The sequence below is a fragment of the Rattus norvegicus genome, chromosome 8 (genome assembly GCF_036323735.1).
Source record: "Rattus norvegicus strain BN/NHsdMcwi chromosome 8, GRCr8, whole genome shotgun sequence".
NCBI lineage: Eukaryota > Metazoa > Chordata > Mammalia > Rodentia > Muridae > Rattus > Rattus norvegicus.
Genome location: NC_086026.1, coordinates 77,251,442 through 77,279,361, shown reverse-complemented (window position 1 = coordinate 77,279,361; position 27,920 = coordinate 77,251,442). Strand labels below are relative to the sequence as shown.

Sequence of the window (27,920 nt, the reverse complement as noted above, 5' to 3'; positions counted from 1 at the left end):
CTTTCCTTTTCAGTTTTATTTGTTTGCTTATGAATTTAGCTATCCACTTGTCTATATTGGCCATCCCTCTCCCCTCTGGGCGTGGTATGACACTTATTGCAGGGAAACGGCTCAAATGACTTGTGAGATCGCACAGGGTAGGCCAGCCATCTGGAGAGGTCAGGGTAGCTTAGTTCATGTCTAAGGTCAGCTTTGTGTACTAACTACATGGCTCTGTAGAAATGTCTGTAATGAATTCTCAGTTTTAAGTTATATGATTTTTAAGTATTGATTTGCCCACTTTAATATATATTTAAAATGCAGGATTGTGTTGGTACTTGGGATATTAAGAAACTCTTCCTGGGCTAGGGAGACAGCTCAGATGTTAAGCAAGATCACTTTCTGTTCTGATCCATGACCTAAGGTCAGTACCTAGAACCTAAGTCATACGGCTCACAACTTCCTGTATTCCCCAGCTCCAGAGCATCGGATACTCGTGGTCTTATTGCTATCTATCCTCTAGTGTACGTGTCCACAAATACACACACCTACACATAATTTTAAAAAGTAATAAATATAGACCTATTTAAAAAACAAAAACAAAAACCTCTTGGGAGCTAGAGAGACGACTCAGCAGTTAAGAGCACAGATTGCTTTTCCGGAGGACCGGGTTCAATTCCCAGCACCCATGCGGAGGCTACAGCTGTCTGTAACTCCAAGATCTGATACCCTCAGCCAGCTATCCATGCAGACAAAACACCAATGTGCACACAGTAAAGACAAGAGTGAACAAGAAAATAAACTCTTAGAACTCACAGTTCAAGAATTTAACCACTGATTTTAATTCATCTAGGAAATCCTACTGTGAAACTAACCACTGTGTAACTGAAACACAGATGAATGGGAACAAGGCCCATTCTGCAAACAGCTTGTTTACAGAAGCCACAAAGATTCCTCAAGGAAGCAACAAAAGGAAGGCCCCATCCCCGCCATCACCTTGAGCTTCTACCTCCTTCCTTTGCTTCTGTTCCTGCCCAGTACTAAGAATTCACTTGCAAAAGGGCCCCATTTCTTCTCAGAGAGTGTTTTCTCCTCACCATTGCCATTTGTATTAGAAGAGGGTTCTGTGTGTATTATATGTGCATAGAACAGAGAGTGGAAACTACACCACCCAACTCGGTAATGGATCTTAATGTCTGGAACGATTTTGAGAACATAATCCTGTGTGCAAAACTGCCCTCAGAGGTCAAGTTACAACCTCTGGTGTTGTTCCTCAATTGTCACCCACTTTGTTCCTTGGGACAGGGTCTCCCATTGACCTAGAGACTACCAATGAGGCTAGATTGGAGGGTCTGCAAACACCAAGGAAGTAGCTGCCTGTCTGCCTCTCCAGCACTGCGCTTACAATTGTGTACCACCAGGTGCAGCTTTTTAAAAGATAGAATTCAGTGCATCCTATCTGCATGGCAAGCAGTTCACCAGAGAATGAGTGACGTGTTGTTTTTGTTTTTAAGATGCACAGACCATTCAGTGTTTACTTAAAATGGGCAGACAGAAAAGCATGCATGTGTTGTGCTTCTGTTCTTACTCTTCCCCTCCAGGGTGAACCCATTCTTTTCTTTTCTTTTGCCCTTTTTACTATTACAACGGTCTGGAAGAGGAGCACATACTGTAAATAGAGTGAGGGGAGCCATTACTTTTTCTTTTGCTACCAAAAAGCGATCAGAAAAGTGGAAAATCATCAGTACTGCAAAAACATAAATAGGAAAATAAATAACTTTTATTTTGTACAAAAGAGAAAGTGTACCAGAGCCAAAAGGCTGTGGGTGACCCAGGGCCACGTCACTGTCAGAGTCCAAGAGGCCTTGAGTGTCCTAGGGCCAAGAGTCTCTGTGCATCTCATGGCCAAGTGGCCTTAGGTGTCCAGGACGCCAGGGAAGCCGCGCTCAGAGCAGTAGCAGAGAGCCCAGCAGCAGCTCGCCCTGGCCCAGTGGTCGTCTGCGCTCCAGCCCGCGGCCCTTGCTCTCGGCCTTGATGCGCACCGCCAGGCGGCGCAGTTGCTCCTCCGGGAGCCCGTCGAAGCAGCAGTCCTGGTCCAGGGCGGCCTTGCGGCTGCGGCGGACCACACTGGCGCGCTGCTGGCCGGACGGCCGCAGCACCAGGCTGAGGCGACAGCCCAGGGCGCGGGGCTCGAGCTCGGCGGCCGGGCCCTCAGCGCGCAGTAGGCGGAGGCGGAGGCAGGCGCTGCGCGGACAGTACTCGGCCGCCAGGCGCAGCGTGCAACCCCCGCGGCCCAGAGCCACGTTGGCCTCGGCCTGCAGGCGCTCGGGATCCGGGCCGGTGGGGGCTGGGGGCGCGCAGGAGGCGGCGCGCTCGCGCTCGTCGCCCCGGGACCCGGGACGCGCGGTGGCCCGACCGCGGGGGACCCGCAGCGCGCGGCTCAACAGACCATCGGGAGCGCGCAAGAGGCGGCGCACATGGGGCACAGGAGCGACTGATGGGGCTGTGTCCAGATCGCGCGGGGCGGCGAGCTCAGAATCTGAGGCTCGGCGCTGCCACGCGCAGGTATGCGCACGGTGGCGAAACCCCAGCCGAGGGGTGCCGGGGTGGCCGAGGAAGAGCGACTCCTTCCGGCGTGTGTGCGGGCTCTCGAGCAGCGCACAGAAGCCGTAAACCGTGCGCGCCCGGGGCAGGTGCGGCAGCGAGAGCGCAGCCTGAGAGCGCGGGTCCCAGTCGGTGAGGCCCGCGCCGTCTTCGTCACCATTCTCACGGCCGTCATGGGTGCGTGGCCATAGGTCGGGTTCGGCCGCGCAGCGCCAAGGAAGTGAGGCGGCCGGGAGCGGTGATTCGGGAGCGTCCGGCACAGGCAACCGCGGGGGGATGCAGAACTCTGGGATGCGGCCCGGGGTGAGCACGTTGGAAAAGGCAGGCTCAGGAGTGGAGGAGCGGAGTCGACCAAGAAGCCTCATCCTTTTAGTTTGTGCCGGAGCGCGGCGGATACGAGTGCCTGCAACACAGAGAAAAACTGTTGGATGTGGGCTCCTGGAGTCCAGTGATCTCTTTCTAGACCCCTCTGAAAGTACCCACACCTGTAGGGCTCCGGGTCAGCACGAACTAACCTTTGGAGCATCTTCATACTAACCAAAACTATCTACATGAACATATAGAAATCAGACCTGTTCTTCTTCAGGCTCGTTGGGTCCGACTGCAGGATCAAAGCAGGTGACGTCTAACTCGCAGCTAGGGCTCCGCCTTCAGCACTGCAGCAGGAGACAGTGGCGCTCCTGTCTTATACCTTAGCTCGAGTCACGCCCAGGTGCCAAGAGGCCAATCCCAAAAGGTAACAGATAGAGCCCGCCTTTCGGTCCTCTCCCACCAAGTCACCAGCAGCTCGCTCTATAGGTGTCGCAGGACCGGGCTCTGGGACCTATATTGGCTGTAGCTTTGCTGGAACGCAGCTTACAGGCCTGGGAAATGCTGCAGATGAGTAAAGGTCATCCTGTCACCCTGGGAAAGAGAATTTGCTAGTTCAAACTGTTTATGGCCTCTCCGAGAAGGCGAGGAAGGATGATGAAACGTGCAGTTGAAGTGGAGACCAAGTAAATCTGCTCCTCCCACTCGGCACCTGACTCAAAAGTTCCACTGGCTTCTACTTTTCAGGATGCATACCTGTTTCCAGGCACAGACTAAACCTGGCACATCCGTTTAGGATGGAGTTATATGCAGACAGTTTTGTGAAACTGTCAACCTACGTTTAACATTCAGACAACTTGTATTCGACACTGGACTAAAAGCCTGGAGTAGTTCTGCACCCACCTTAATTTAAAAACCATAGCTCCTAAGTCCCAGGGTCTGCACCTTTGGCCTCTGTCTCCCTCTGCTGGACTGCCCTTGATATCACCATTGTCCCGGATACCAGATGCAGCACTGGCGACTTGGGTGAATAAAGTGCCAAATATTCTGATCTGTAACGGGGTGGGGGGTGGGGAGATGGGGGCGGAGCTTTTGGGCAGATCCCTAAAACTAGTACTTGATTTTCCAAAACTACCCTTCTTTCTACCCTAGCCAGACCTATCCAGAAGCAGAAGTTTGGGGGGATGAGGAGGTGGAGGTCAGTAGGGATAGAGAGGGGGACCTTACATTAAATCTAAGGACCCTCTTATTTTCTGAAATAAAGATGAAATGAGGGTTTTGGGGAAGCTCCATGAAGGCTAAAAAGAGCTCGTTAGTATGGAGATCTGCAGTGTCTCTACTATGTGCTGTTTCCCCAGTCTGAAATGCTTCTTCTTTGTGTGGTTTCTTCTGAGGGGGTGAATTGTGAATGGCACCCAGGACTCACACACCACAAAGACTGCCATTGAGCCACATCCCCAGACCTATTTACTTATTTTGAGAGTCTAAGTTGCCCAGACTGTCCTTGAGTTCATTCTGTAGCCCAGGCAGGCTTTGAACTTGCAGCCCACCTGCCTCACCTTCCTGAATGCTGGAGATACTGGCCTGTGCCACCAGACACAGCCGACTTAACGTCTGTGTGCATCAGCCCCATCAGGAACTGTCAGGACCCTGCAAGCCTCAAGGTGGGCAGGGTAAAGAACCATGCAAGGAAAAGACTGAGACTTGAGTTCAGCACCACCTTTGCAAGCGCTGGGTTAAAACTTCCAGAGTTTGGCCCCAGGGTTTATTTTTTTTCTTACATATTTAAATACAGTAAAATGTCTGGCAAAGGTTTCCAGGTGACAGTTACAACAACAAAGCTTTAGGCATAGCGACATAGAAACTCCCTAGCAAAGTAGGAAAGCACCATGGCCTTTACAGTAAGAATGGGTTCTGTTGGCTGCTAAACGGTGCTCGTGACAAGGGACTAAAAAGGAAAGGTGTGTAATAAGCATTAGGATAGATTCTATTGGTAGATGAGGCAAAGTACATGGGACCTCTTTCATGAGCAAGGGTTCTATTCACTGAGAGACAAAGCTCAGGATTAAGGGGATTCAGAAACGCTGGCTCCATAGAAAAGTAAAAATGTCACCAGGTTGTCAGCTGCCATCCACTCCTTCTGGGTGACCGGGCATCAGTCTTCTCCTTTGAAGTCTGCTTTCCCCAATGGTTTAAGCTGCACTTTCTACAAGGAAAGGACCTAATTCCCAGTCTGCAGATCGCCCTCGCTCCCCCCAAGCAGTCTGTAGACCACTGCTGTATTTCACACCATCCTTTGGAAATTTTGATTGGCAGCTTTCTCTCGCCTAATAGTGTTTCCTAGTTTCCTAGTACATAAGTCACGGGGTTTCTTGAGCCACCATATGTGTCATGAATTATAGAAACATAAACGAACAGTTAAGAGGACAGGAGGAGGAAATGAGAACTGAGGCACCGCAAGGTGAAGGGCAGGGAACCTGCTACGAATGTATTTAAGCCTCCTTCATTCCAGTTACCCCGTCCAGGTCATTAACCTACCATCTTGCTCAGCCCTTTCAATTCCAGCACCAGGGATACGATCCTCGGCAAATACTCAGGGCTCGGTCAATATTTGATGAGTTATATTGCATTAAATTGATAGTAATCTACCATCTAGTTCTTATGACCGTCAGGTGCTTCCAACCACCCATCTCCCTAACCAGCTACATTATTTGATTTGTCGTAATAAGCCAGCGAGGCAGATGTTTCTGTTTGCCAGATGGGAAACTGAGGTGCACACGAGGCCTTGCCTAGGGTCATTCGGGCTGAAGTGGGCCACAGCTGCTGAGTCCTCTCCTGCTAATTTCCGATCACTTCTTTTCTTTTCACTATTCACTCCGGTCTCTATAATTAACTAAGGTGTTGTGTGACTTATCTGAAAACCAGAATTTTGTTAGTTTGCTTGCTTGTTTTTGAGACAGGCCCAGGCTGGCCTTAGATTTGTAGTGATCCCCCTGCCTCAGCTGCTTGAATGCTGGAATTATAGACTTGTGCCATCATGCTTTGGGACAATGTTTGTTCTTAAAACACCTGGGTCTACTTACTCTTGTATTTCCTACTACACTTATGTTGGAATAAGCCATTGTGTCAAGATTCTTAAATATGAGGAAAAGTGGACTTTCCCTCTGTGCACGTATCATTGTTAATCTCATTTCTCTAGTACGTTCGTTTGTGGTTGGAGACAAGTATTGGTCCATATGGACCCACCAGGGCCAGCAAACAGCAACTTATTCAGCTAAAGACAAGTTCACACGAGTATTCTTGGGCTTCTCAGACCTCCTGATTCTCCCTGATTCATCAGGTCAGTGGACTGAAGAGTCTTTGTTGAAGGGCTTTCTCTAAGGCACAGCACCCTTGAAGCAGGTCCTAGGGTGGAATGGCAGAATGATGTAAAAGTGTGAATCCAGTACCTTTTCTTCTCCCTGGAGGGACAGCCTTTTTCCTAACCTTTTTTTTTATTTTTATTTTTTTGGTTCTTTTTTTCGAAGCTGGGGACCGAACCCAGGGCCTTGCACTTCCTAGGTAAGCGCTCTACCACTGAGCTAAATCCCCAGCCCCTTTCCTAACCTTCTTAAAAACATCTTTACAGTAACTATCTAGACTAATTTATGGTTGCCTTTTAGCAACCATTAGATAGTCTCCTTTGATGTCAGATGTTTGCCTCCTCCTCATTGGTCAACGTACATAGAACCCTTAATCATTTTTGCAAATATTGTATTTATTTAATCCTTAAGATAATAATGGAAATCTAATACTCAGGCTACAGCTGGGGACATGGAAATTTGTCATTCACAATATAGGACTACATGGCTGAGCCATCACTAAGGCCTGCTTGTGACTCCCAACCATATCTTGGGGTTGGAGACATGGCTCAGTGGTTAAGAGCACTGGCTGCTCTTCCAGAGGATCCAAGTTCTATTTATAGCATCCACATAGCAGCTCACACCCATCTATAACTTTAATTCTAAGCGATCTGACTCTGTGGGCCCACAAATGTATCAGGTAGGCAAGATGTAGGTAAACTATTCATTGTAGAGAACATCTTGTGTCTTGTATGGATGCATCACCTGTCAATTAAAAAGTCTATAGCCTATGGCCTTTGACTTAGGCAGGAAATAGAGGTGGGACATCTGGGAGGGGAAAGAATTCTTGGAGAAGGTGGGAGAGTCACTGAAAAGAGGTGAGGAGACAGACACATGATACCAGGCACAGGTAACCAGCCACAAGGCAGAATGTAGGTTAAAATAATTGAATTATTTTAGTTATGATCTAGACAGAATAGAGCATAGCTATATGGCTAGGGTATTTGTAAATATATTTTGAGTCTCAGTCTTATTTCTGGGAGCATGGGGCTGGGAAGAAGAACTAGGTTTAACTACAACAAAATGGCCCCCAACTTACGACAGTTAAAACCCAAGCTTATATCTCAAAAGGCCTGGGTAAAAAGTGGAAAAAGTCAAGAGGTCTAGTCTCTTAAAATAATAATAAACAGACCAAAGTTTCCCAGAACAGCACAAGACAAGTGGCTGAAGATAAATTCCTAGCCAAGGAGCAAGAACCTCCAGAGGGATAGAATGGAAGATGGCTTTTTAAAGAAGCCCCTACTCACTGTAAAAGCCAAACAAAAGTTGGGGCATCTCCTAAGGGCAGAATGGCTGACGGAGTTACCAGCTCCTACTTACACACAGGCTCAATGAAGCTGATACAATAGTGGAGGGCAAAGCCTGTAGAGACTTCCTGGAGACCATAGCTGCAGATTAAGCCACTTCAAGTCCTTTCAAACTTGGCAGGGCAGGTCGGCCCAGTTCTGTTCAGTGAGAATTAACGCTCTGCATCAGTGGCTGTGCAAATGCAGCCGTAGGTTGGCTGCTGTAGTGGGGGTGAGTTGGGGGGAGTTGGGGAAGTGGAGGGGGGCACCTCCCTGTAAACAAAGAGCAGGGGGCATGACCAGGCACAGCACAGGTTGTGATCCTACAGCAAACAGCAGGGCAATAGGGACAGGTAGATCATCTCTGTGAATTCTGGACCAGCCTGCTCTACACAATAAAGTCAGGGTGGGATCCTCTGATGGACGTACGTACCTGCTTACAAATAATCTGAGATCCAAAATGACACATTTTTTTCCTTAAAAGTTTTATATAGGTTTTTGCTTAAAAATAATTAGGAGGGACCTTAGCAATTTAAAAAATACATACTCATCAATCTTAATACAAAGAGACAGGAGAATATGGGTATGTTTAGAAGGCATGTTTATAATTTCTATGTTTATAATTTGAAATAGAAGATAATGCTTTTCTTTTGCCAAAATACATTTTGCCCTAGGAAAGGTATATTCTGCTAGTCAATGTGGGGACCCAGAGTTGGGGTCGGAGCAGAATTTTTTTTTTTTTTTGCTTTTATCCAACAGATAAAGCTATGCTCATGAGAGCTAAGTTAAGTAACATGGTGTTGAATTTCATTCTATGAACAGCCAGCCTGTCTCCTTGGAATGTGGAGTTTCCACAAGAGAGCTGTGGGTGTCACGCTGGTGTGGCCAACCTGTCTTTATAAATGTGAGCATGCATGGGAGAACTGGCAGAGGCTTGGCCTGGCACATGGCACAAGCTACAACAACACAGCAAATGCGTGGTAACTTAGGAACATGCTGACACAGCAGAAGAAGGGGATTTGAGCAAAGTTTATAGAGGATATTAATTATGTAAAAAGCAAAGGAATATAATGTATCAATCCACAGCAATATTAATCTCCAGAGAAAGGAGAACAGAATGGGAATTGATATGTTTTCAAGGATACATAGATAAATCCAAGCCTTTGATATAAATACATGGGAGATAAAGGCAAGGACAGGTGGTTTCTTGTGAGTCTGAGGCCAGGCTAATCCACAGAGCAAATCCAAGTGAGCCCGGCTACACAGGGAAACCCTATCTCAATAAATAATTGTTTCAATTATCAAAATGAAAAGTTCAGCAGTTTTAATGGTGCTACAAATCCTCTATGAGAGAGGTCAAAATAGAGCAGACCTAAATAGAAGGGGGGCTGCTAGATTAAATCAGTTTATACGTTTGATGATTTTAGGTTGCTGGACCAAGGACATGTTATTTTGGGAGGAGATCTTTGTATTTGTGTTAACAGAGAAGAAGAAAAGGAAAAAAAGAAAGGAAGGCTTTGGATTCCTTTCAAGGTAATAAGGGTCGGATGTGGTAGAGGACGACTCCCTGAAGATCTTGGCTGCTGACAGGAAGGGATAAAAATCAAGAAACTGACTGAGACATAAAAATCTCTCTAGCCAGAACTTCAGCTATACACAGCCAATGCATGTAGGCATAGATTAAAAAAAAAAACTAATAAGGGTTTTTAAAAATGCTTTAACCTCCCTTCTAGCCCACCACCCACCAGAGGCAGTGGAGAGGAAAGGTTAACAGGGCTAAGTAGGGTGGGCCTGTTTAGAAACATTTGTCAGGATATCGGCAGTTCAGGTCACACAAATCAGCAGTGGTAGCTCGATCCACTCTCAAACACTTATTGACAAATCAGCAACCACAGTTTGATTCAGAAGAAACCACAAGGCTCTGCTAATCAGTCTGAGTCTACAGAAGCCGCCAGAACGCCACCAAAAGTTCTTCGGTGCATTTCTCTCAATGAAGTCAGGACAAATGAAAATCAGTGGAGAAGGCAAGGCAAACCAATGCCAGTGTCATCAGCAAAGACCAGTGTCAGCAGAGTCCAACAAAGACCAGCAAAGAGTGTCAAGGCAGGGCAAACCAATGCCAGTGTCATCAGCAAAGACCAGTGTCAGCAGAGTCCAACAAAGACCAGCAAAGAGTGTCAAGGCAGGGCAAACCAATGCCAGTGTCATCCACTGCCGTTTGGGTTATATTTATCCCCTTTTCAAACATTATGTGTTCTCTAAAGTGTCTACTCTAGCAAAACATCACATGCCCTTTTCTAGGCAGCTTCCAGAAAAACACCGTATGTCTTGTTTGACATAAAAAAAATAAATAAAACAAGCAAAAAAACCCACGAAAACCAAAATTCCCACCTCAGATGGATCTTGTCAGCTACAGTCCTCAGGATTCATCACATCATCTTTCATACGGCATGAAGTAAGATTTATATTACAATTTGGTTATATGATTAAACTAAACAGTCTTAAACAAAGACAGTTGTCTCTGCCTGCTCAAACAAGGAGCAAAAATTCATCCTTAACTGATTTGCTCACCCTGCACAGTCCATACAATTGTCTTTACAGAACTAAACATTGGTTGGAAAGTTTATATGTTGCAGAATGAGAAAGCAGGAGGACAGTCCTGACGGGATTCACGTTTGAGGATCCTGGGATGCACAGACCTGCTGTTTCAACTCCCTGATTGATCTGCCTCAGACTGATGCTGAGTCCAGAGACATCTTCCAGAACAGCTTCAGAAAGGACTGCTAATCCCAGATGACTTTGGTCCATCCAGCTTTTCAGACTGTTCCAGTCAGAACTATAGTTAAGCCCTGAACTTAAACAGCACATAGAGACTGGACAACAAATGATACCAGCTGGCTTTCTTTTGACTTTTAAACATTTTCCCTGTATCCTGTTGGTCTCCAAACAGGAATTCTTCACTTCGTTCATCATGAAGCAATTATAAGACCACCGTTGTCCCAATCCCTTAAGTTGGGGTGGATGGTTTTGGTCATTTTGTGTTATTTTAGGAGATAATTTGCAAATAATTATGGTCTTGGATATGGAGGAAACAAAATAGGGAGGTTAGACTCAGGGATTTCTATCCTTTTCTCTGTCCTTCTTAGATAAAGGGTAGGTGGTTGAAAAGAAAAAGGATATAGAAATATAATTAGACAAATAGGGGTATATTATTGAATCTACTCTTAAATCTAAAATATTTTATAGCCATAATATTACATTGGTACAGAAGTTTGTATATTGATACAAAAATGATTTTGTAACATTGGTACAGAACTTTGTATACTGATTTAGGTGTAAGGTTTTCAATAGTATAAATCTTTGTATATTGGTACAAAATTTCAGATTTGTTACAACACATTATAGATATGTTTCAATTCTTTGTCGTTGTGCCTATACTACTCATTTAAATATGTTAAGGTTTAGTTTCAATCCTTTAATAGCTTCTGTTACAAACCGTTTAATAAGGTAAGCCAATAATCAGTCAATCAAACACTTAGGTTGGATTATCGCAAAAATATACATCCTGGGTTATACAGATAATAGGTAGCTGGAGATGGGCAGTGTTTGCTTGTTCAGATATGCTATGAATAGATGGTCTTCAAAAGTGTCAGAGCCACAGAATACAGCATTTAAATTTATTCCACTGATAAAAGATCTTATGATTATGAGGCAAATCTGCTCCTAGCAGAACCTCCATTCCCCTTCAAAAAATAGAATGTGCGTCAATAACTTCCATGTGGAGTTGCTTCAGTTGTGGCAAGCTAACCACTGGGCATGCAATGCCATAATTTCATCTACAGGCAAAATACTGTTGAAAAATGAGGGACAGATACAGGATTGTCAACTACTAAGCTCTGCCAATTCAAGGTAAGCTAGTCCTTCATAATTTCTGCTTCACTTAAGGTCTGTCAGATGTTCTGGGTCAGAAGGCTGGAGTTAAATGTTCTAACATTATAAAGAATACTGGGGACTGTCTAAGCAGTCAGCCATCTCTGCCACTTGTTTAATTTTTGGGAGCTGCGTTCCTTCACTTCTTTCTTATTCAAATAATATGTATTCTTCCTCAGATCTCTGTTCTTTCTTATTCAAATAATATGTATTCTTCCTCAGATCCCTGATGAAGTTGAAGACTAGATATAGTCTCACAATTAAAGTTGCTTAGCATTTAGGAACATGTTCTAAGTCTAAAATGTTTTAGGTTAATAATTCAGGTTAGGATAAAAGTTGATTTAAATATAAAACTCTAAACTAACACAAGATAGGATAGATAGAATACTTGATCTAAATTGCCAAATATAAGTAGATGAGACTTCATATATACTATACATTATGGTTTTCATAATTGTTTTACTGGTATATTTCAAAGAAAAAGAATCTTTTATGGATTAAAAAGAGGAAATGTAGAAAGAATATTTTGTGTATTATATGAATGCATCCTGTCAATTAAAAAGCCTATGGCTTAGGCGGGAAATAGAGGTGAGACATCTGGGAGGAGAATTCTTGGAGAAGGCGGGAGAGTCACTGAAAAGAGGTGATGAGACAGACTTATGGTTGTTGTGGTTTGCCCTGAAGTTATCTGTATTTTGATGTAATTCCACTGCCCCAAGGACAGCTGCCTAGTCACTACTCAGGAATCAGGTGACTTCACCAGAACCTTCTCCCCACTGAATTTGTAAAGTACAGGTGAGGGGCAGGTACAGGATAGAAGGAGGCCTGTCACTGGAGGAGAAGGAGGGATGGGCGGGAGAGAAGTTTGAGGGAAGAGAAGAGAGGAGACTGGAACAGAAAGGAGGAGACGGGAGGGAGAAGGAGAGAAGCCGTGGCAGGACAATGGAGACTGATGTTAAGATTCTGTTCTGTGTATTTACAGGTTGTTTTTAACGTTCTCAAGGGATGGATGGTACCGGGCTTTGTATGTTTAAGTGGGCAATTTTATCTTACCAATTGGATCTAAGGTTATTGTGTTGTGTGTTCTTTAATGGGTAGATTTAAGTGTAATGGAGTGTGGTCTTGCCCCAACTCCACGGCGGAGTTGGGATGTGTTTCCGCCAAGATATCTAGGACATATCTTGGGGTACTGTGGTGCCAGACCTAGCAAGGTAAAGACAACCATACTTTTTTATTATATTTTTACAACTTACGGTATCCGAGCACAAGTAACCAGTTATGCGTCAGGAAATAGGACTAAAATCATTGGGTTATTTTAGTTATGATCTGGCAAGAATAGAGCCTAGCTATATGGCCAAGATATGTGTAAGTATATTTTGAGTGAGGATGGAACTGAGAGGAAGAACCAGGTTTAACTACAACAATTCATTTAATCTACATCCTTCTGTTTTTAGACGAGATCTGTGTGTGCACAATACGACATAGTCCAACGCTTCGAATGACATAGTGCAGCATCAGATGACACCTCAAGAGGAAAAGTGAATGGCTGGGCATTTTAGGCAAATGGAGCTAGTCTAAAATGACCTCAAACTCGTGATCCCCCTGACTCGGCATCCCCAGGGATGGGATTACAAGGGTGATCTTCCTTGTGTGCTTTCCAGCCTCATGTTCTGATCCCCCAAGCATTGCATTTGGTGACTGAAATTTTGGAAAATATCCACACAGGATTCGTGCAGGAATCTACTGCACGAAAACATAAGTTATGTGCCATGAAGGCACACTAAGAGCAGTGGGCCAGAAGTGGAGAAACATGTCTTTAATTCCAGCATGCAGGAAGCAGAGACAGGTGAATCTCTGTAGTTTTCAGGCACGCTGGTACTACACAGTGAAACGCTGTATCAGGGAGAGGGGGTGTTGGAGGGAGGGAGGGAGGGAGGGAGGGAGGGAGGGAGGGAGGGAGGGAGAAAAGGAAAAGATGAAAAGAAAGTTGACAGAGAGTAAGCTCAGGGCAATGGGATACAAAGCTTGTGAACCCAGCAAGAAGGGAAGACAAAATGTTTCTTAGAGCAAGTCACCATTGTCTCCATGTTCTGCAAACAGCCATCATTTCCAAGTTCTATGGAAGCTGAAAGTCTCAAGTGACATCACATCCTCCGTCCCACTGCATCCTTACAGCTTCCCACTAGAGCAGCATTAAAACTTTGATTCCTGAATACTGTGGCAAAGGTACTGAACGCTCAGCTCTGCTCTTGCCACCCCCCAACCATCCATTCGATAAAATGTTAATGCCCACTCCTGAGTAGCCCATTGACTTTATCATCACAGTAGCTGGGTAGAAAAGCTAACATCCGACAGCATCATGAGGGTGGGATGAATAAAGACAAACAGGCTACTGCTTGGGACATTGAAAGAAGACTAGATGGAGGTGGCTTGCTGTAGACAGATAGAACACGGGGGACAGACCAACTTGTTTCTTTTCACTCCTGACTAGGCTGGGTCACCCAGAGAGAGAAGATCTCCTTTTTAATTAAGGACAGAAAGACATTTTGTGTTGAGTTATATTTCCCTTGCCCTTAGTTCAAAATTGACTCCATTTGTATGTTTCAAAATGTAAGAATCCTCCAACACACACACACACACACACACACACACACACACACACACACACCCCACCTCCTTTCTTTGCCTGACAGGGGTTCAACAAAGTCTCTGAGAGTAAGCGGTCATCCGCTGAAAGACAGGATTTGGCAGTTGGGGCCTAGGTTCTGACTATAGCTGTGGTAGCTTTCTACCCTGTGATAAAAATACCCTGAGAAAATGAACTTAAAAGATTTGTGGCTCATGGTTTCAGAGATTTTCATTTTCATCCATAGTCAATTTGTTACTTTGGGCCCAATGGAGGCAGAACATCATGGTGTGTGTGTGTGTGTGTGTGTGTGTGTGTGTGTGTGTGTGTGTGTGTGTGTATGTGTGTGTGTATGTGTGTGTGTATGTGTGTGTGTATGTGTGTGTATGTGTGTGTATGTGTGTGTGTATGTGTGTATGTATGTGTGTGTATGTGTGTGTGTATGTGTGTATGTGTGTGTATGTGTGTGTGTATGTGTGTATGTATGTATGTGTGTGTATGTGTATGTGTGTGTGTATGTGTGTGTGTGTGTGTGTATGTGTGTGTGTGTGTGTATGTGTATGTGTGACAGACCAAACCTGTTCATTTCATGGCAACTGGAAATAGGGAGAGGAAGAGACTGCACAAAACCTCCCCTCAACGTCACATTTCCAATGTTCCCCCACTTCCTAGAATTTCTATCGGCTCCACAGTAGCCCCTTAGACTATGAGACTATGAGACTATGAATGAATATTGTCAATTTCAGAGCCCTTAGGGTGACAGCTCTAAACACTACCACGCGGTGCCATCAGGACATTTGGTAGGATATTGAAGACCCAAATCAGGAGGGCAACTTACATTGGCAGTCTGTTCACAATAGGGATTCCTAAGGAGTGGCCCCATGGGGAAGGAAAGCTGTGTGCTAGGCCTAGAACTACCAAGATCAACAGCAAAGTGAGTCTACCAGGTCAGGGTTACATGGGAGTTGCCTGGATCTGAAACCATGGGTCTTAGACTGGGAGAACTTTAAAGCAAGCTGTGGTGGTAACTGCTTGGTACTCAGTGGAACTGTCTGGGAAGGATTAGATGTATGGCCTTGTTAGAGTGGGTGTGGTCTTGTTGGAGGTGTGTCATTAGGGGTGGGCTCTGACATTTAAAACTCCCAGGCGGGCTCAGTCGCACACCCTTTCTCTGCCTCTATCTTTTGCACCAGATGTAAACTCTCAGCTACTGCTCCAATGTCATGCTTGCCTGTTGTCATGCTCCCCACCATGAAAGACTAACCCTCTAAAACAGTAATCAAGGCCCACTTAAATGTTTCCTTTTCCAAGTCGCCTTGGTCATGGTGTCCCATCACAATAGAACAGTAAGGCACCACACAACCCAATGGACTGGAGACAAAGGTTTGCATGATCTTTCACAGTTAAAACGAAGGGATCTGGCACAGCCAGCAATTACGCCTCCATGGATTAATAGACTAGTTCTCACTGCTTTGAGTTAAAGGCTTAAATTTTTGAACCCAAATAGTATGAAGAGACCTTTATCAATTATGTATAGAACCAAATGCTTCATTTATATTTGGAAAATGTCTTATATACATTTTCTTCAGTTCATATGTCATCGAGGGCACACATGTTTTAATATCGCGTTGAAATACATTGCGAGTTGGCAGAGACCTTAAGAAGGTGTAGTGTACAAGCACTTCGAGACTGGCCAGATGATGGTACCAGTGTTCTACAAGCAGGAACCTCTCTCGTTTCCAAGGGCCATCTCATCACAGAATCCATCAATCCCATGCTGTTTTGCATAATGATACCTGCCCTCGCCCACACTCCTGCCCATGCCAGAAAAACTTCCAGGTATCACGTCCTGAGGCCCTTGTCTGGATCTCTGGTTGGTGGTGGTAGCTCATCTTCTGCAATGGGACCTGAAGGGAGAAGTAGACTTGTGAAATAAAAAGCATCTCAAAGGCATCATGTTTCAGGGTGATGCTTTGAGGCACAGTAAGCTTAGGAAAAACTAAAAATCTACAAGATAGTGTAAGTAGATCCGACCTCTGAAAACTTGTATTAGGCAAATGCAGTTGCAAAAATATGCACTAAAATGACACCAGCCAGTTGACTCTGGCCAGCGGGCTATTGATTTGCTTGCCTGAATTTGTCATGCGTAGTTGGTGAGTTAAACATACGGATGAACTCCTGTGATAGTTCCAGAGAGACAGAAGGAAAGCCTCTTTAGGCAGATAATAAAGAAACTCAAGTAAAAACACCACAGTTGGAGAGCTTGGATAGGCAGGCTGGTGAGAGGGTGACTGCATCACCAGCTGCAACTTCAGCACTGGTACTTGGAAGGCCATGTATACCAGGAACCAGTCTGTTCATTCCGTGCAAGCACAAGCCAGAGTGAGGCAGGGTTACAGCAAGCCCAGTGTGCGGCCCATAGGCCACATGCAGCTGGGGATAGCTATGAAGGTGATCAAACAGGAAACCAGATTTTCAGAGGGTTTTTGTTTTTTGTTTTGTACATTGGTTGACTCAACTGCGCAGTTCTCAAGCATGAACTTTGTAGAGGACAATGTCAACAGCTAGGACGCACCCTCAATGCCCTTACATGATCTAAGTTAGCCCATGTGTAAAGATAAGACAACTGGGGTCCTAAGGAAAAAATGGTCTCTGCAGGAGCCTCTGGGACCACTGAACCTGGCTCGGTTCAGTGCAGTGCACAGGAGCTCACAGGAGGAGCTCAGTGATATAACTGAGCACTGGACACAAGGTGGACATAATGGTCCCTGGAGATATGCAGTCGAGAGCTACAGGGCCTTCTCCCCACACCCTTTGAAGAAAATAACTAAGTTGAGAGAAGCAGTAAGAGATCCACGCTTTGTTTTAATTTGCATATGGAGTGCAGAAAAACTAACATTCTCTTAAAGTAATTTGCAACAATATTTAGGACTAAGTTAACACATTTTCTGTAAAGAGTAAGAGAGTAATTAGACTTTGCTGTGTATGTGTGTTTTCAGTGCTGCTGCTGCTTCCACAGGACCGGATAAAAACCCAATAGGCAGGTCCAATGTTTTCAAGTGAGCTAAGAAGATTATATTTAAAAATGCTAACACTATGTTCAGAAATAAACCTAAGAAATAAGTGCCAGATATTTTACATGGCCTGAAAAATCTAAAGGTCACTTAAAGGGGCTGGAGAGATGGCTCAGCAGTTAGGAATATTTACTATAGAAATATTTACTATAGCAAAGGGTTGTTCTTTAAAAGCCCAGTTTACAAGAATTACAAGGGAGTAAGAAAAAAAAAAAAGCCCTAACTTCTTCCATTTTCTTTGGTACAGAAAAATCTGGTTTACTTTTTCAAATTAACAGTGATCATTTTCAAAAGAAAAAAAATTACTTGAAAAAAGTCAGCATTGGTTCCTAATTAAAAACACGCAGCAGGGGTTGGGGATTTAGCTCAGTGGTAGAGCGCTTGCCTAGGAAGCGCAAGGCCCTGGGTTCGGTCCCCAGCTCCGAAAAAAAAGAACCAAAAAAAAAAAAAAAACAAACAAAAAACAAAAACAAAAAACCACGCAGCAAATTAGAGAGGAGTATTCTCAACTGGATTAAAGATGTCTGCCAAGGACTTACAGCTTGCGTAGTATTTAGTTAAAGGCAGACGAACGACTTCCAGAGTCCAGAAAAGAAGAAAACTACATTCTCTGTGTGTGAGTCTATTTGTCTGTCTATCTGTTCTCTCCATTTCAACCTTCCAGGAGAGGTTCTAACCACTTGAATAGTGCCAAAATAAGGGCTAAGGGCAATTTACATCAGAAGAGAAAACCCCAACAGGGCTGCCTATACAGACAGTCTGACGGGGGCTGGATGTGTGCCGCCCACTTGGAACCCATGAGTTTCAGGCCAGCCTGGATTATATAATAGATTTGAGACCAGCATAGAGTGCCATGAGATGCTGCCTCAACCAAACAGAACTACATGGGATATTCCAAAAAGTCATCAGAATTTATCAAATTTGTAGGTAAACTTAAAAATGTTTTATGCTTAAAATTGCTGGTGTGGGAGTGGGGATCCCAGCCCCTTTAAAGCATAGAGTTCCCCTAACCTCTCCAAAGAGTGTGTCCCTTTCTAGTACTCACTTGAGTTCAGGCATCTGCATGGCTGCTTCCCAGAGAAGCTAGACCACATCATCTACACAGACGGATGAGTCGTGGTGCTCTGTCCTGTGACCAGGTTCTCTCTCTGAAGGACCACATGCTCTGAAGAGTCTGTCCCAGGGCGGAATGTGGATTGCGAGCGTCTAAGCATACGCTTTCAGAATCCAAGCCTGTGGTATTAAGTAGTAGCCTTTTTCCTACTTCAGTTATGTGCCCCTCCCCCCACCCAACAGGCCCATATGCTTCTCTATTGGCCAGGATGGAAATCTTTAAAGCCTTCCATTCCTTCCTCACTTGGATGCCCATTCATTTCAGCCATGATAGACCACTGAAGGCTCTCTGTTCTGCCAGTCCTAGTAGACCAAAATGGGAGTGTCTGAAGATTATCCAGGTCACACCTCTCTTTTCAACTGAGGTAACAGATTATGAGTCACGTTGTTTCTTTAGGCCAAATATTTAATCATTTGCTTTGCGACCACCTTCAAATGAAGGACAGTTGGATAATGTGATGGAAATCCACTGAGCATGTCCAAAACTTTCAGTCTCAAATGTTCTGTCATCAGGCTACATTAAGGAGCTGGGGACACGGTTCAGTTATAGAGTACGTATTAGCGTGCATAAAACCTTGGGTTCAATCCCCCAAATCACGAAACATAAAAAATACTGAGACAGGGGGCTGGAGAGATGGCTCAGTGGTTAAGAGCACTGGCTGTTCTCCCGGAGGTCCTGAGTTCACTTCCCAGCAACCACATGGTGGCTCACAACCATCTGTAAAGGGATACTGTGCACTCTTCTGGTGTGTGTCTGCAGTGTACTCATATAAATAAATAAATCTTTAAAAAATACTGAGACAGCAGGCCACATCAATCGTCTGCCTGTAAAATCACCACAGTGGGTACTGTGCTCACGGTCAGAGGATACTTTTAGAAGTAATCGCTACCTTTGAATCCAGCTCCAAGTTTCAAGCTCTGGCTTTCAAAATTTGAGGTGCTGGAGCCCCCTTTAGGAAGCCAGTGAGAGCTATCTATAAATATAAACCCTTTCGATTCACGCAAATTTACACATAACCATTTTACTACAGAGTTTAGCCAGGAGCATGAAACAGCATGTAAGAAGGCAGAAATGTCCACATACGTGTCATATGGCCAACACAGGTTTAAAGCTGGCTCTTCAATCACAACGGTTTATAGAACATGAAGATTACCGAGCTTATTGAATCCACACACCAACCCAGTGAGGGGTATTGATATCCCAATTTTATCCACGAGGATGCCAAAACCCAAAGAAGTCGGGAGACTCTCCAAAGTGTACATGGCTCATTAGAGGCAGTATAAGAACTAGAGCACATACTAGGGACTCTGCTCAAGTGCAGAATTTTCAGGGTCAGGGGGTCCAGGATTTCTGCTAACTTCCAAGGGGAGACTCCCATTTCCAACCCACCCAGTTCCGATGTGGCAGAGAATGCCACCAGGGACTCTCTAAAGCTACAGACCAGGCCCACCTCGTTATTTCTAATTCCATCCTCCAAGGACTACCACCAGCAAGGACACCAGAAAGCTTGACATTTGTCATCTCTGGCTTTGGTATCCAGATCCAAAACTCTACTTCAAACAAAACCCAACCTGCCAGTAGCAGCAGCAGCAGCAGCAGCAGCAGCAAGGCACACAGGTTGGTTCTGGGGTTCAAGGTTCTCTCTTCACCATAGCTGTGAGCTACTCAGTCGCTTCACAGAGGACAGCTGTTGGTAACAGAGGCAAACACCTGAGGGGGCGGGGAGAGCTTTCACGTAGGAGAAAATAGTAGGCCTTAAAAAGAAAACTTCCCAACTTTAGAAAGGATGCAGATGCTGGGAGATTTGCAAAATGCCCATAAACACAACGGGTCAGAGAACAGTCAAGGTGGGAAACCCCAAGCGAGCTGTTTACCAGGCCATCCTTGCTGGTACCCAACTCTTGTGACGTCTGCTCAAAAGAAAGATAGGGTAGGTATACGGCTTGATACTATTATCACTAAGCTAGAGCCTCTGGGTTGTGTCATCGGCAACGAGCTGCTGTGCAGGAACACTAGAAATATGAAGTCCCAATGGCCGATGGCCAACGAGAAAAACATGGTGATGCTATGCTTTAGCAACTGCCTCCCTAGAACACCATCCCTCATTACAGAACCATGAACATCAAACCTTCATCAAAACCTTGTGTAAAACGGAAATGATACCACTCCTGCCTGCCCTTATTTATTTTGAGCTCTGGCCAGGAAACCTGTGTATTATGACCATAGTGAAAGCTTCCCAGACTGAGTAAACCACCACCAGGTTTGCTCTCCCTAACTCTGAAAGCTCCTAGCTAATTTCCCAGCACCTGCTTTGGAGTCCTAAACTGGATGGATAATTTTTGGCTGCCTCAGAGGATCCATGTCCTGGAAATGCTCTGTCTATAAGTCTTCAGAGCTCATAAAATAGCACATGTGTACTACCCCGCCCCTTGTAAAGGCACTAGGGGTGGAAACCTAGCAGCTTTTGTCTACCCTGACCTTAGCTTCAGTAAGGACCCTCGTCAACATTGATATCACCTCCTACAAGAGTAGTCTTTGTTTTCTGGAACTCAGGCTTTCCAGCCAGCAGAGACCCATAAATTGGATGTCAAATTCTTTGCCTTTTTTTTTTCTCGTTTTGAAAATTTGAGGATACATCATGCCCCCGCCCTGACCCCATCCTCCAGTGTTTTACACATCCTCCAGTGTTTACACTTTTCCCTCCCTCTTCCATTTATGTTGATGGCCGTGATAGAAGCCAGGGTGAGCTGCTACTAGACAACCCATGGGGGTACGGGGGGTGGGGCACCTGGAGAAAAAAGAAAGGAGTTACAGTTGTCCCTGCCAATGTCCATGGGCACCGTACCCACGACACAGGGCTCCTCCCGCCAGACTCACTCCAGTTGCCCGTTCTGTGCTTGTAGCAACCCCAGCTGATGCCCAAAGAGAAACAACAAAGGTGGTAGAGTCCTGGGCCAACACCAGCTGGCTGCTTTCTGACCTCAGCCCAAGAGCTGCTGAGACAGCATCTCCTTCATTTCTGGGGCCTCCGCTCTCTTCCTTGACCTTCCCTATATCCTGGGAATGCAGCTGGGGGAGACACGCTTTTCACCCCACTGTGTAATGCTCTCTCTGTCCTAATCTCTGCACCTACCTAGCACTTGGCAAGGGTTCAGGGGAGGAGGAGGACCAGAAGAAAGCAGAGGGAGAGGGAAAGCTCTCATCTTTCTTCGTTCTGACTCTCCCTTTCCCTTTCAGAATTTTTTCTGAAACATTGTCTCAATTTTTGGCTGACACCTCCATCACCTCTGTTTTTGGAGCCTAACTCCTCTGCCATTTTAAATTCCCTGCCTAGGGGTTGGGGATTTGGCTCAGTGGCAGAGCGCTTGCCTAGGAAGCGCAAGGCCCTGGGTTCGGTCCCCAGCTCCGAAAAAAAAGAACCAAAAAAATAAATAAATTCCCTGCCTATATTTCTTATCTGGGTTTCTGCTTTGATAATCTTTTTCCCCCCATATTTTCTAAAAAAGACTTTTTCTTTATGGCTAGGATCAGGCCAATTTAGGTTTATGTAAAAAGCAACAGCTAGGACGAACATCATCCAGCCGCTCACAGAGGCAGGACCCTACAGCTCCACAAGTGACTCATGCCCTCCTGTTACCCAGAAGCTCTTCCAATTACCATCAACGTAGAAACTGACCCTTTCAAGGGTCTTTGTAGTGTCACAGGATGGGCAGCAGTCAGTGACTTGACTTGTCTGTCCTGTTGCTCCAAAGAGGTCAGCCCTGTGTCCTTTGAGTGACAGCAAGGGCCATGAGACAACACATAACACGAAAAATAAATAACTTGGGGTTCACGCCACAGCCACACTGTGTTTTCCACCCCACTTTCTGATCATAGCATGACCTCCGACAGAGCTGGCTACTGCTAGGAGAGCCTTCTGAGAGCTCATCTGGGCTCAGAGGCTTACTGCTTCCCATCCGTGTTCTCAGCTAGAGAGGACGTAGCCTGTACGATAGCAGAACGTGAACCCAGGTTCCCACATGGGTGTGGCACTCTATCAGCAGAAGACCAAAGTTCCACACTGGGCGGAAGATGAGAGAAGGCATTATAATTTTGTACGGATGACAGAAATGTAGTTAGTGGTCAGACATTAAAGAGAGGACCCAGGCAAGCCAGAGGGATGAGATTCACAGGGACTACGGACCAAACAAAGAACTTTTTGAGTCAGCTACACCCAACTCCTGCTGCTCAACTCTGCATCCTAGACTACAATACCCGAGGGAGATTAATTTCTCACAAGATTGTTGTAGATTCTTAGAGAGCTCTGAGATGTACACCTAACTTGGTGCTTCGTCATCTCTGTAGTATTGTTTCTTGTCTGGGATCACTTTGAGTGACAAGACTGTGATTCTGCAGAATGGGAAAGGGCAGCCCCACTTCCGCCCCTGTCACTTCAGGTCAGGGCATACAACAATGTACTTAACACAGCTAGTCTTCTCTAATCAATACTCCACACATGTAGCTATTCGTCTACAGGTCTAAGCTATCTTAAAATGAGATTTAATAATGATCCAACCACAGGATAAAGATAGCCCTTTTTTTAAACACCCTTTTACTGAGAACCTCATTTCCCCAGTTTGAAGCTTTGGGAAGGAAAGCTCCTTTCCTCCTTTCTATCCAGTGTCTATAGAGTCTGGTATTTCCACACCCACAGTCTAGTCTAAAATCATACCAGCGTATGAACTTAAGGCTCCCATGACTGTCTCACACTTCAAAACTTTGTGCAGGCTCTGTACCAGCCCTAGAGAACAAAAGGAAGTTTTCCCCAGCAACCTAAGTTCTGTAGTTCTTTAGTTTACCCTTGAACCTCATGTTAGTCTTGTTACAATGACTTCTTTAATGATGTCAAAGTGACTTAAGAGTCACTTGGAGAATTTTCCTCTTTCTTCCTGTCTAGAAAGGATACCTCTCCTACACAAGGAGAGGGATTGGATAGAAAAAGGAGAAGGGAAATGGGTTATGGAGAAACCTCTGGGTTCCTCCCTAGGGCTTGGCAGAACCCTGTGAACTAAGAACGGGAGCTGGGCAGTGTAGGGTAAAGCTATAGACCCTTGGAGAGCGTTACTTTGTTGACTCTGGGCAACAATGTGAGATAACTCAAGGGGCAGAAGGCATGACAGCTCTCTTGTCAGAAAAACCTGGCTAAAATCTCCAGCCTCGTGCTCCAGAGATGGTATCTATGGAGTTGTCAACTCAAGCCAAGTGCTGACCGATGACTATATGTCCCCATTTAATATCCCTTTCCTGTGACAGGTTTGAAATTTTTTTACAAAAATTGCTCCAAAAGGCCACCAGATGAGTCCGTGGGATTATTTAACAGAGTTTGCACAGCTCCTACCTAAACTCACTCTAAAGCCACTGTCACCACAAGACTATATAGCTGTGCAACAAACAGTTCAATCTTGGCAGCAGTTTAAGGTTTTGGGTAAGATGGGACTTACCCTACCCCACTGCACCCCACCCCCACTACCATGAAGATCTTTGTCGAGCCTAGCTATTGCGTTCTTCGTGGGACCAGCCTAACTAAAGGCCACTGGGCTGGAATAGCCAACGCCTTCCAACTGCCACTAAGGGAGGTTTTCCGTTCCGTGTTTGGGATTGGCTGGGACTTCTGGTGCCTCCTGCCAAGGGTGGAGCCAATGGTTGGGCAGCCCAGAAGGCTCCAAGCATGCGCACTTGAGCTCGAGCTCTTGCGTCGTCTGTTCATCAGTGCAGTTAGTTGGTCTTCAAGCTCAGTGCAAGTTGGTGGTAGTGTCCCTGTACTCCATGTGGCCTGCTGCATGCTCGTGCAGGGTTTTAAGATCGGGTCCTGAGCTTAAATACATTTCCCCGGGGTGTGAGGCTAGTCCCTTCCTTATAGCTTCATAGTCTTTGATGGAGCTGTGCCATCTGAGAAGCCTGCCTCTGGATTGGGGTTTTGGGGAAGGGGGGTGGGTGCCAAGTCTCACCATGGTGTCATTCCTGGGTCCTATTGTGGGGGCCCTCTTACCAGCCTGCCCTCTCGTAGTTCAGAAAGCCCTGCCGGGGCATCTGTTTGTCCTCTTGCCACTTTGTTTCTGGGTCCTCCTTCATCTTTCCTATGTTCTATCATGTTCTGTCGCCAGCACTCTCCAAGTCTCATTTACTACAGATCTTTTGACACCGGTCATTCTTTTAAGCCCAAAGACCGTTTGTGAAGTGGACAGAGCTATAACTGCTGCTGTTTGTAGAGTTTTGTGTCACACTATTTCCTTTTTTAACGTTTACATTGTTGGTGAATTTTACATTGCGCACCCGGTCATGCTCACTTCCCAGTCCTCCCAGGTGTGCCTCCCCACCTTGTGACCACCCCCTAAAAAAGAAAAACAACTCCAATTTGTGTTGCCCATCCTTACTGAAGCACAGGCAAACTCCCAGTGACCAGCTCCTTAAGACTGAATCCCTCCCCACCCCCACCCCCACCCCTGTCAGAATGTATACATTTAATACGCACATCTTTCTAAGTGGGTTTTTACCTGGACACTTTCACGGCCTACCATCTTAGTAAACATTCTCTTTGTGGCTTACCTTACAATAATAGCACAGTTGGTTTCTTCAGTCACCAAACTCCTGACATCATTTCTCACCTGTTACTCTTAACTAGTCCAGAGAGGAATTGATCGTCAGACAGCGCAAATTGGATAAAGAATGTTTTTCATTTTCCTTTTTATAATTTCTATTCCCACCGTGGAAGTGCGTTAAAGATGGCTTCCACCGCAAGTGAGAAACTGTGGGATCCGGCAAGACGATAACTCTTTGATGATCTCAAAGAACTCTCTCTCTCTCTGCCTTCCAACATCTCCTACATTGTGATTTCAGCAAAAAAGAAAAAAGAGGAAAAGAAAAAAAGAAAAGTAGGCTAGCCAAGATGGCCAAGCGTGACAATGGTGTGGAGAGGCCTAGCAGTGCTTCTGACCATGGTTTGGGAGGCAGAGAAACCTGAAGGATTCCTTAGAAGTCTCCAGCAGAGGGTTCAGCCAGTCCATCTTGCTCACTTGTGCTTGTAAACAAAACAGTATGAAATGAGTTGGGAGCAGATAGGCTTTGTCACTGAGGGCTCATCTACAGTCTATCCCCTGACTATGTCTGGTCTTTAGGCTGCTTCCTCCATTTTATTTGTAAATATGAGGCCTAGAGTCCCAGCTCACTAAAGTGTGCGAAATGTTTGGAAATGTCTGGAGACTTTGAAATCAGAAGGGATCAGCTTTTCTATTATCCCCACCTGTTAAGTGTGTATGCAACCTTGGGTAAATTCTGGAAAGGCAGAGAGCCTCCTATAGGTTTGCACCCACAATGTAACAAGAACCCTGTGAGGATTACCCTCACAGCAGGAAGGAGAGCAAGTCCTCATTCCTGCCTCCCCTCTCTAAGAGTAACTGTAGCTTCTGAACCCCAGGGCTGAGCTGAATGCCCCTACACCTTCCAGTCCTAGGACTCCAGGGCACTTAACAAATCTCATCTCTTCCACAGCAATAAGGCCCTACTTGGGAAGACTGTTTTGTCAGGGACCTTTGGCCAAAGTTCTTCCTCCCCAACAGGATCACATACCTCCAAGACCACTTCTAAATACCCTGCCCTCTTTTCTTTCCCTGGTTGTAACCCCAATGGGTACCTTTCTACTGTGGCCCTCCCCTCACTCTCACAAACACAGACCCTAACAGACTTTGGCAGTACAGAGCTCATTACCTGCTGCAAAGGTGATTCCCTTTCCTGGGAGTCTTACAGTCAAATGTCACCCCACTTCATCTTTGGGGCTTACTTCTCCCTAGCACTTTTGGGGACAGGGACAGCTTCTTTACCCTCTCCAAGTCCAATCTGTTCCCTCGTGTCCTCTAAAAGGTCTGTTGACAGGTGTGTTAAGTCTGAGAGGGGCACCTCCGGGTGTGCGGAGAAGCCGAGTACTTGCATTCCCTGTGACAAATGTGACGATTGATGGGTGAAAAGAAGTGATAACTAGTGGGACCGGAGACTATTTCAGGTTTTTTTTCCTGGTAAAACATGTATTCAATCGTTTCTATTGCAAGTGTCAGGAACTGGAGAGCATTATGGTGATAGAAAAATACATGACTTGTAAAGGAACGAGAACACACTGAGGAGAAGGAAAGTCAAACTTTAAGGGTATAGTTATCAAATAAATGGTAAACAGAAGGCGGGATGAAAGACGTAGAAAACCATGTATTGATTTCCTGACATTGCAAACAGCTGGGTTTTCCTTTCAAAAGAACTTGGGAATAGGTCAACTTTGAGAAGAGCTATAGTTTAAATAAAAATGCTTCTGAAACAAAATAAATGAACAAGAGCAAATATGCTTGTATGCACATATACAAGAAGATGGGGATCTTAGGGTAGGATGAAGATACTATATCCACAACTTACATACACAAGACAGCATATCGGCTACCTGTATTACCCAAAACTGTTTTTACATTCAAAGAGCTTTGGAAGGAACAGGGAAGAAGCAAAAGATAGAGATACGCATAGTCAGCAACATATACACGGGATAATTTGCAAGCTGAGAAGTTATGGGGTTGAGAGGGGAAGCAGTTCACATAAGATTGGCTTTATCCAGGTCTCTTGCCTTAATTGGAGCCACCAGAATGGTCCTTGGAAGAGTCCCTACCCAACTTCATAAAGCCTGGAAGTCCCAGGGAAAACAATGTCTAAGGATTTATATCTAATGAAGCCCACAGATCCTCCAAGTGAAGGAGAGAAGGGTCCATATTCCAAAGAATGATGAAGGGTGGGAGCCATCAGTAGGGAAACAAGTCTTGAGGATGAGTTCCGTTGACAGGAAGGACGTGTGGAAGAGACAATAGGCAACACAATACACACGGAGGTTTTTCTTACTCTAGGACTATGGGGTGGAGTCATGTAAGGAAGCTGTGTAGGGCTCAATGAGCAGAAATCAGAAAGTGGCTTTTGTGTGTGTGGGGGTGGTTGTGGTCAAGTTTTCCTATCACTGGGAATGGTGTTTGTGGAGGACAGGGCACAGCACTTTTCAGGGAAACCCAGATTTCTTATAGAGGTGGTATGATATTTAGTGACTAAAGCTTGAGGCAGATGTAAAAGCGTTTAACCCATTCTACAAACATAATACATTCTGATAAAGTGAACATTTTATCTCTTGGAAACTAGAAAGGAAGGGAGTGGGGGAAGACCAGGGAATGAAGCTTAATGGCAACCTAAAACATTGGGCTTGATATCCAGCATTGGAGGGTGCAGGGGAGAAGCAAAAATATAGACACATATATTCAACAATATATACAGGAAAGTTGGTAAGTTGAGAGAGGAAAAGGTGTCCCAAAGGTTAGCATTCAGTAGAGGAGAGGAGAGGAGAGAATATAAGCACAGTGCCAGGCATGGGAATGAAGGGTGCAGTATTGGGATAGGGAAAGCAGCAAAGCCATCAAATGGGCTGGGGCTTCTAGAGACTGTGCACCTCCTGGACAAAGGGATAAAAAAGCCACAGTCTAGAATGTGATGAGGAATGAGAGGCAGAAAGTAGAGAGTGTCACATGTCACAACAGGCCACCAACATGC

General features: G+C 45.3%; 1 protein-coding gene across 8 annotated transcripts; it reads right to left on the bottom strand.

The window, feature by feature from the left end:
* Positions 1–1,741: 1,741 nt before the first annotated feature.
* On the bottom strand, positions 1,742–25,035 carry C2cd4b (C2 calcium-dependent domain containing 4B). Of its 8 annotated transcripts, none has more exons than XM_039082500.2 (6): positions 23,804–23,980; positions 19,895–20,010; positions 18,255–18,383; positions 15,932–16,042; positions 3,156–3,486; positions 1,742–2,986 (listed from the first exon to the last, which is right to left on the bottom strand). In XM_039082500.2, the coding sequence occupies exon 6, from the start codon at positions 2,946–2,948 to the stop codon at positions 1,926–1,928; it is 1,023 nt and encodes a 340-aa protein (XP_038938428.1). In that variant the 5' UTR covers positions 2,949–2,986; positions 3,156–3,486; positions 15,932–16,042; positions 18,255–18,383; positions 19,895–20,010; positions 23,804–23,980; the 3' UTR covers positions 1,742–1,925. The 8 variants fall into 8 exon arrangements, with proteins under 8 accessions (XP_038938428.1, XP_038938429.1, XP_038938427.1 ...); XM_039082501.2 differs by having other exon boundaries at positions 23,701–23,979; XM_039082499.2 differs by having other exon boundaries at positions 23,833–23,974.
* Positions 25,036–27,920: the final 2,885 nt, after the last annotated feature.

Coding starts and splice junctions, on each gene's coding strand:
- C2cd4b (XM_576426.8), bottom strand. CDS start 2,948: ATGAGGCTTCTTGGTCGACTCCGCTCCTCCACTCCTGAGCCTGCCTTT.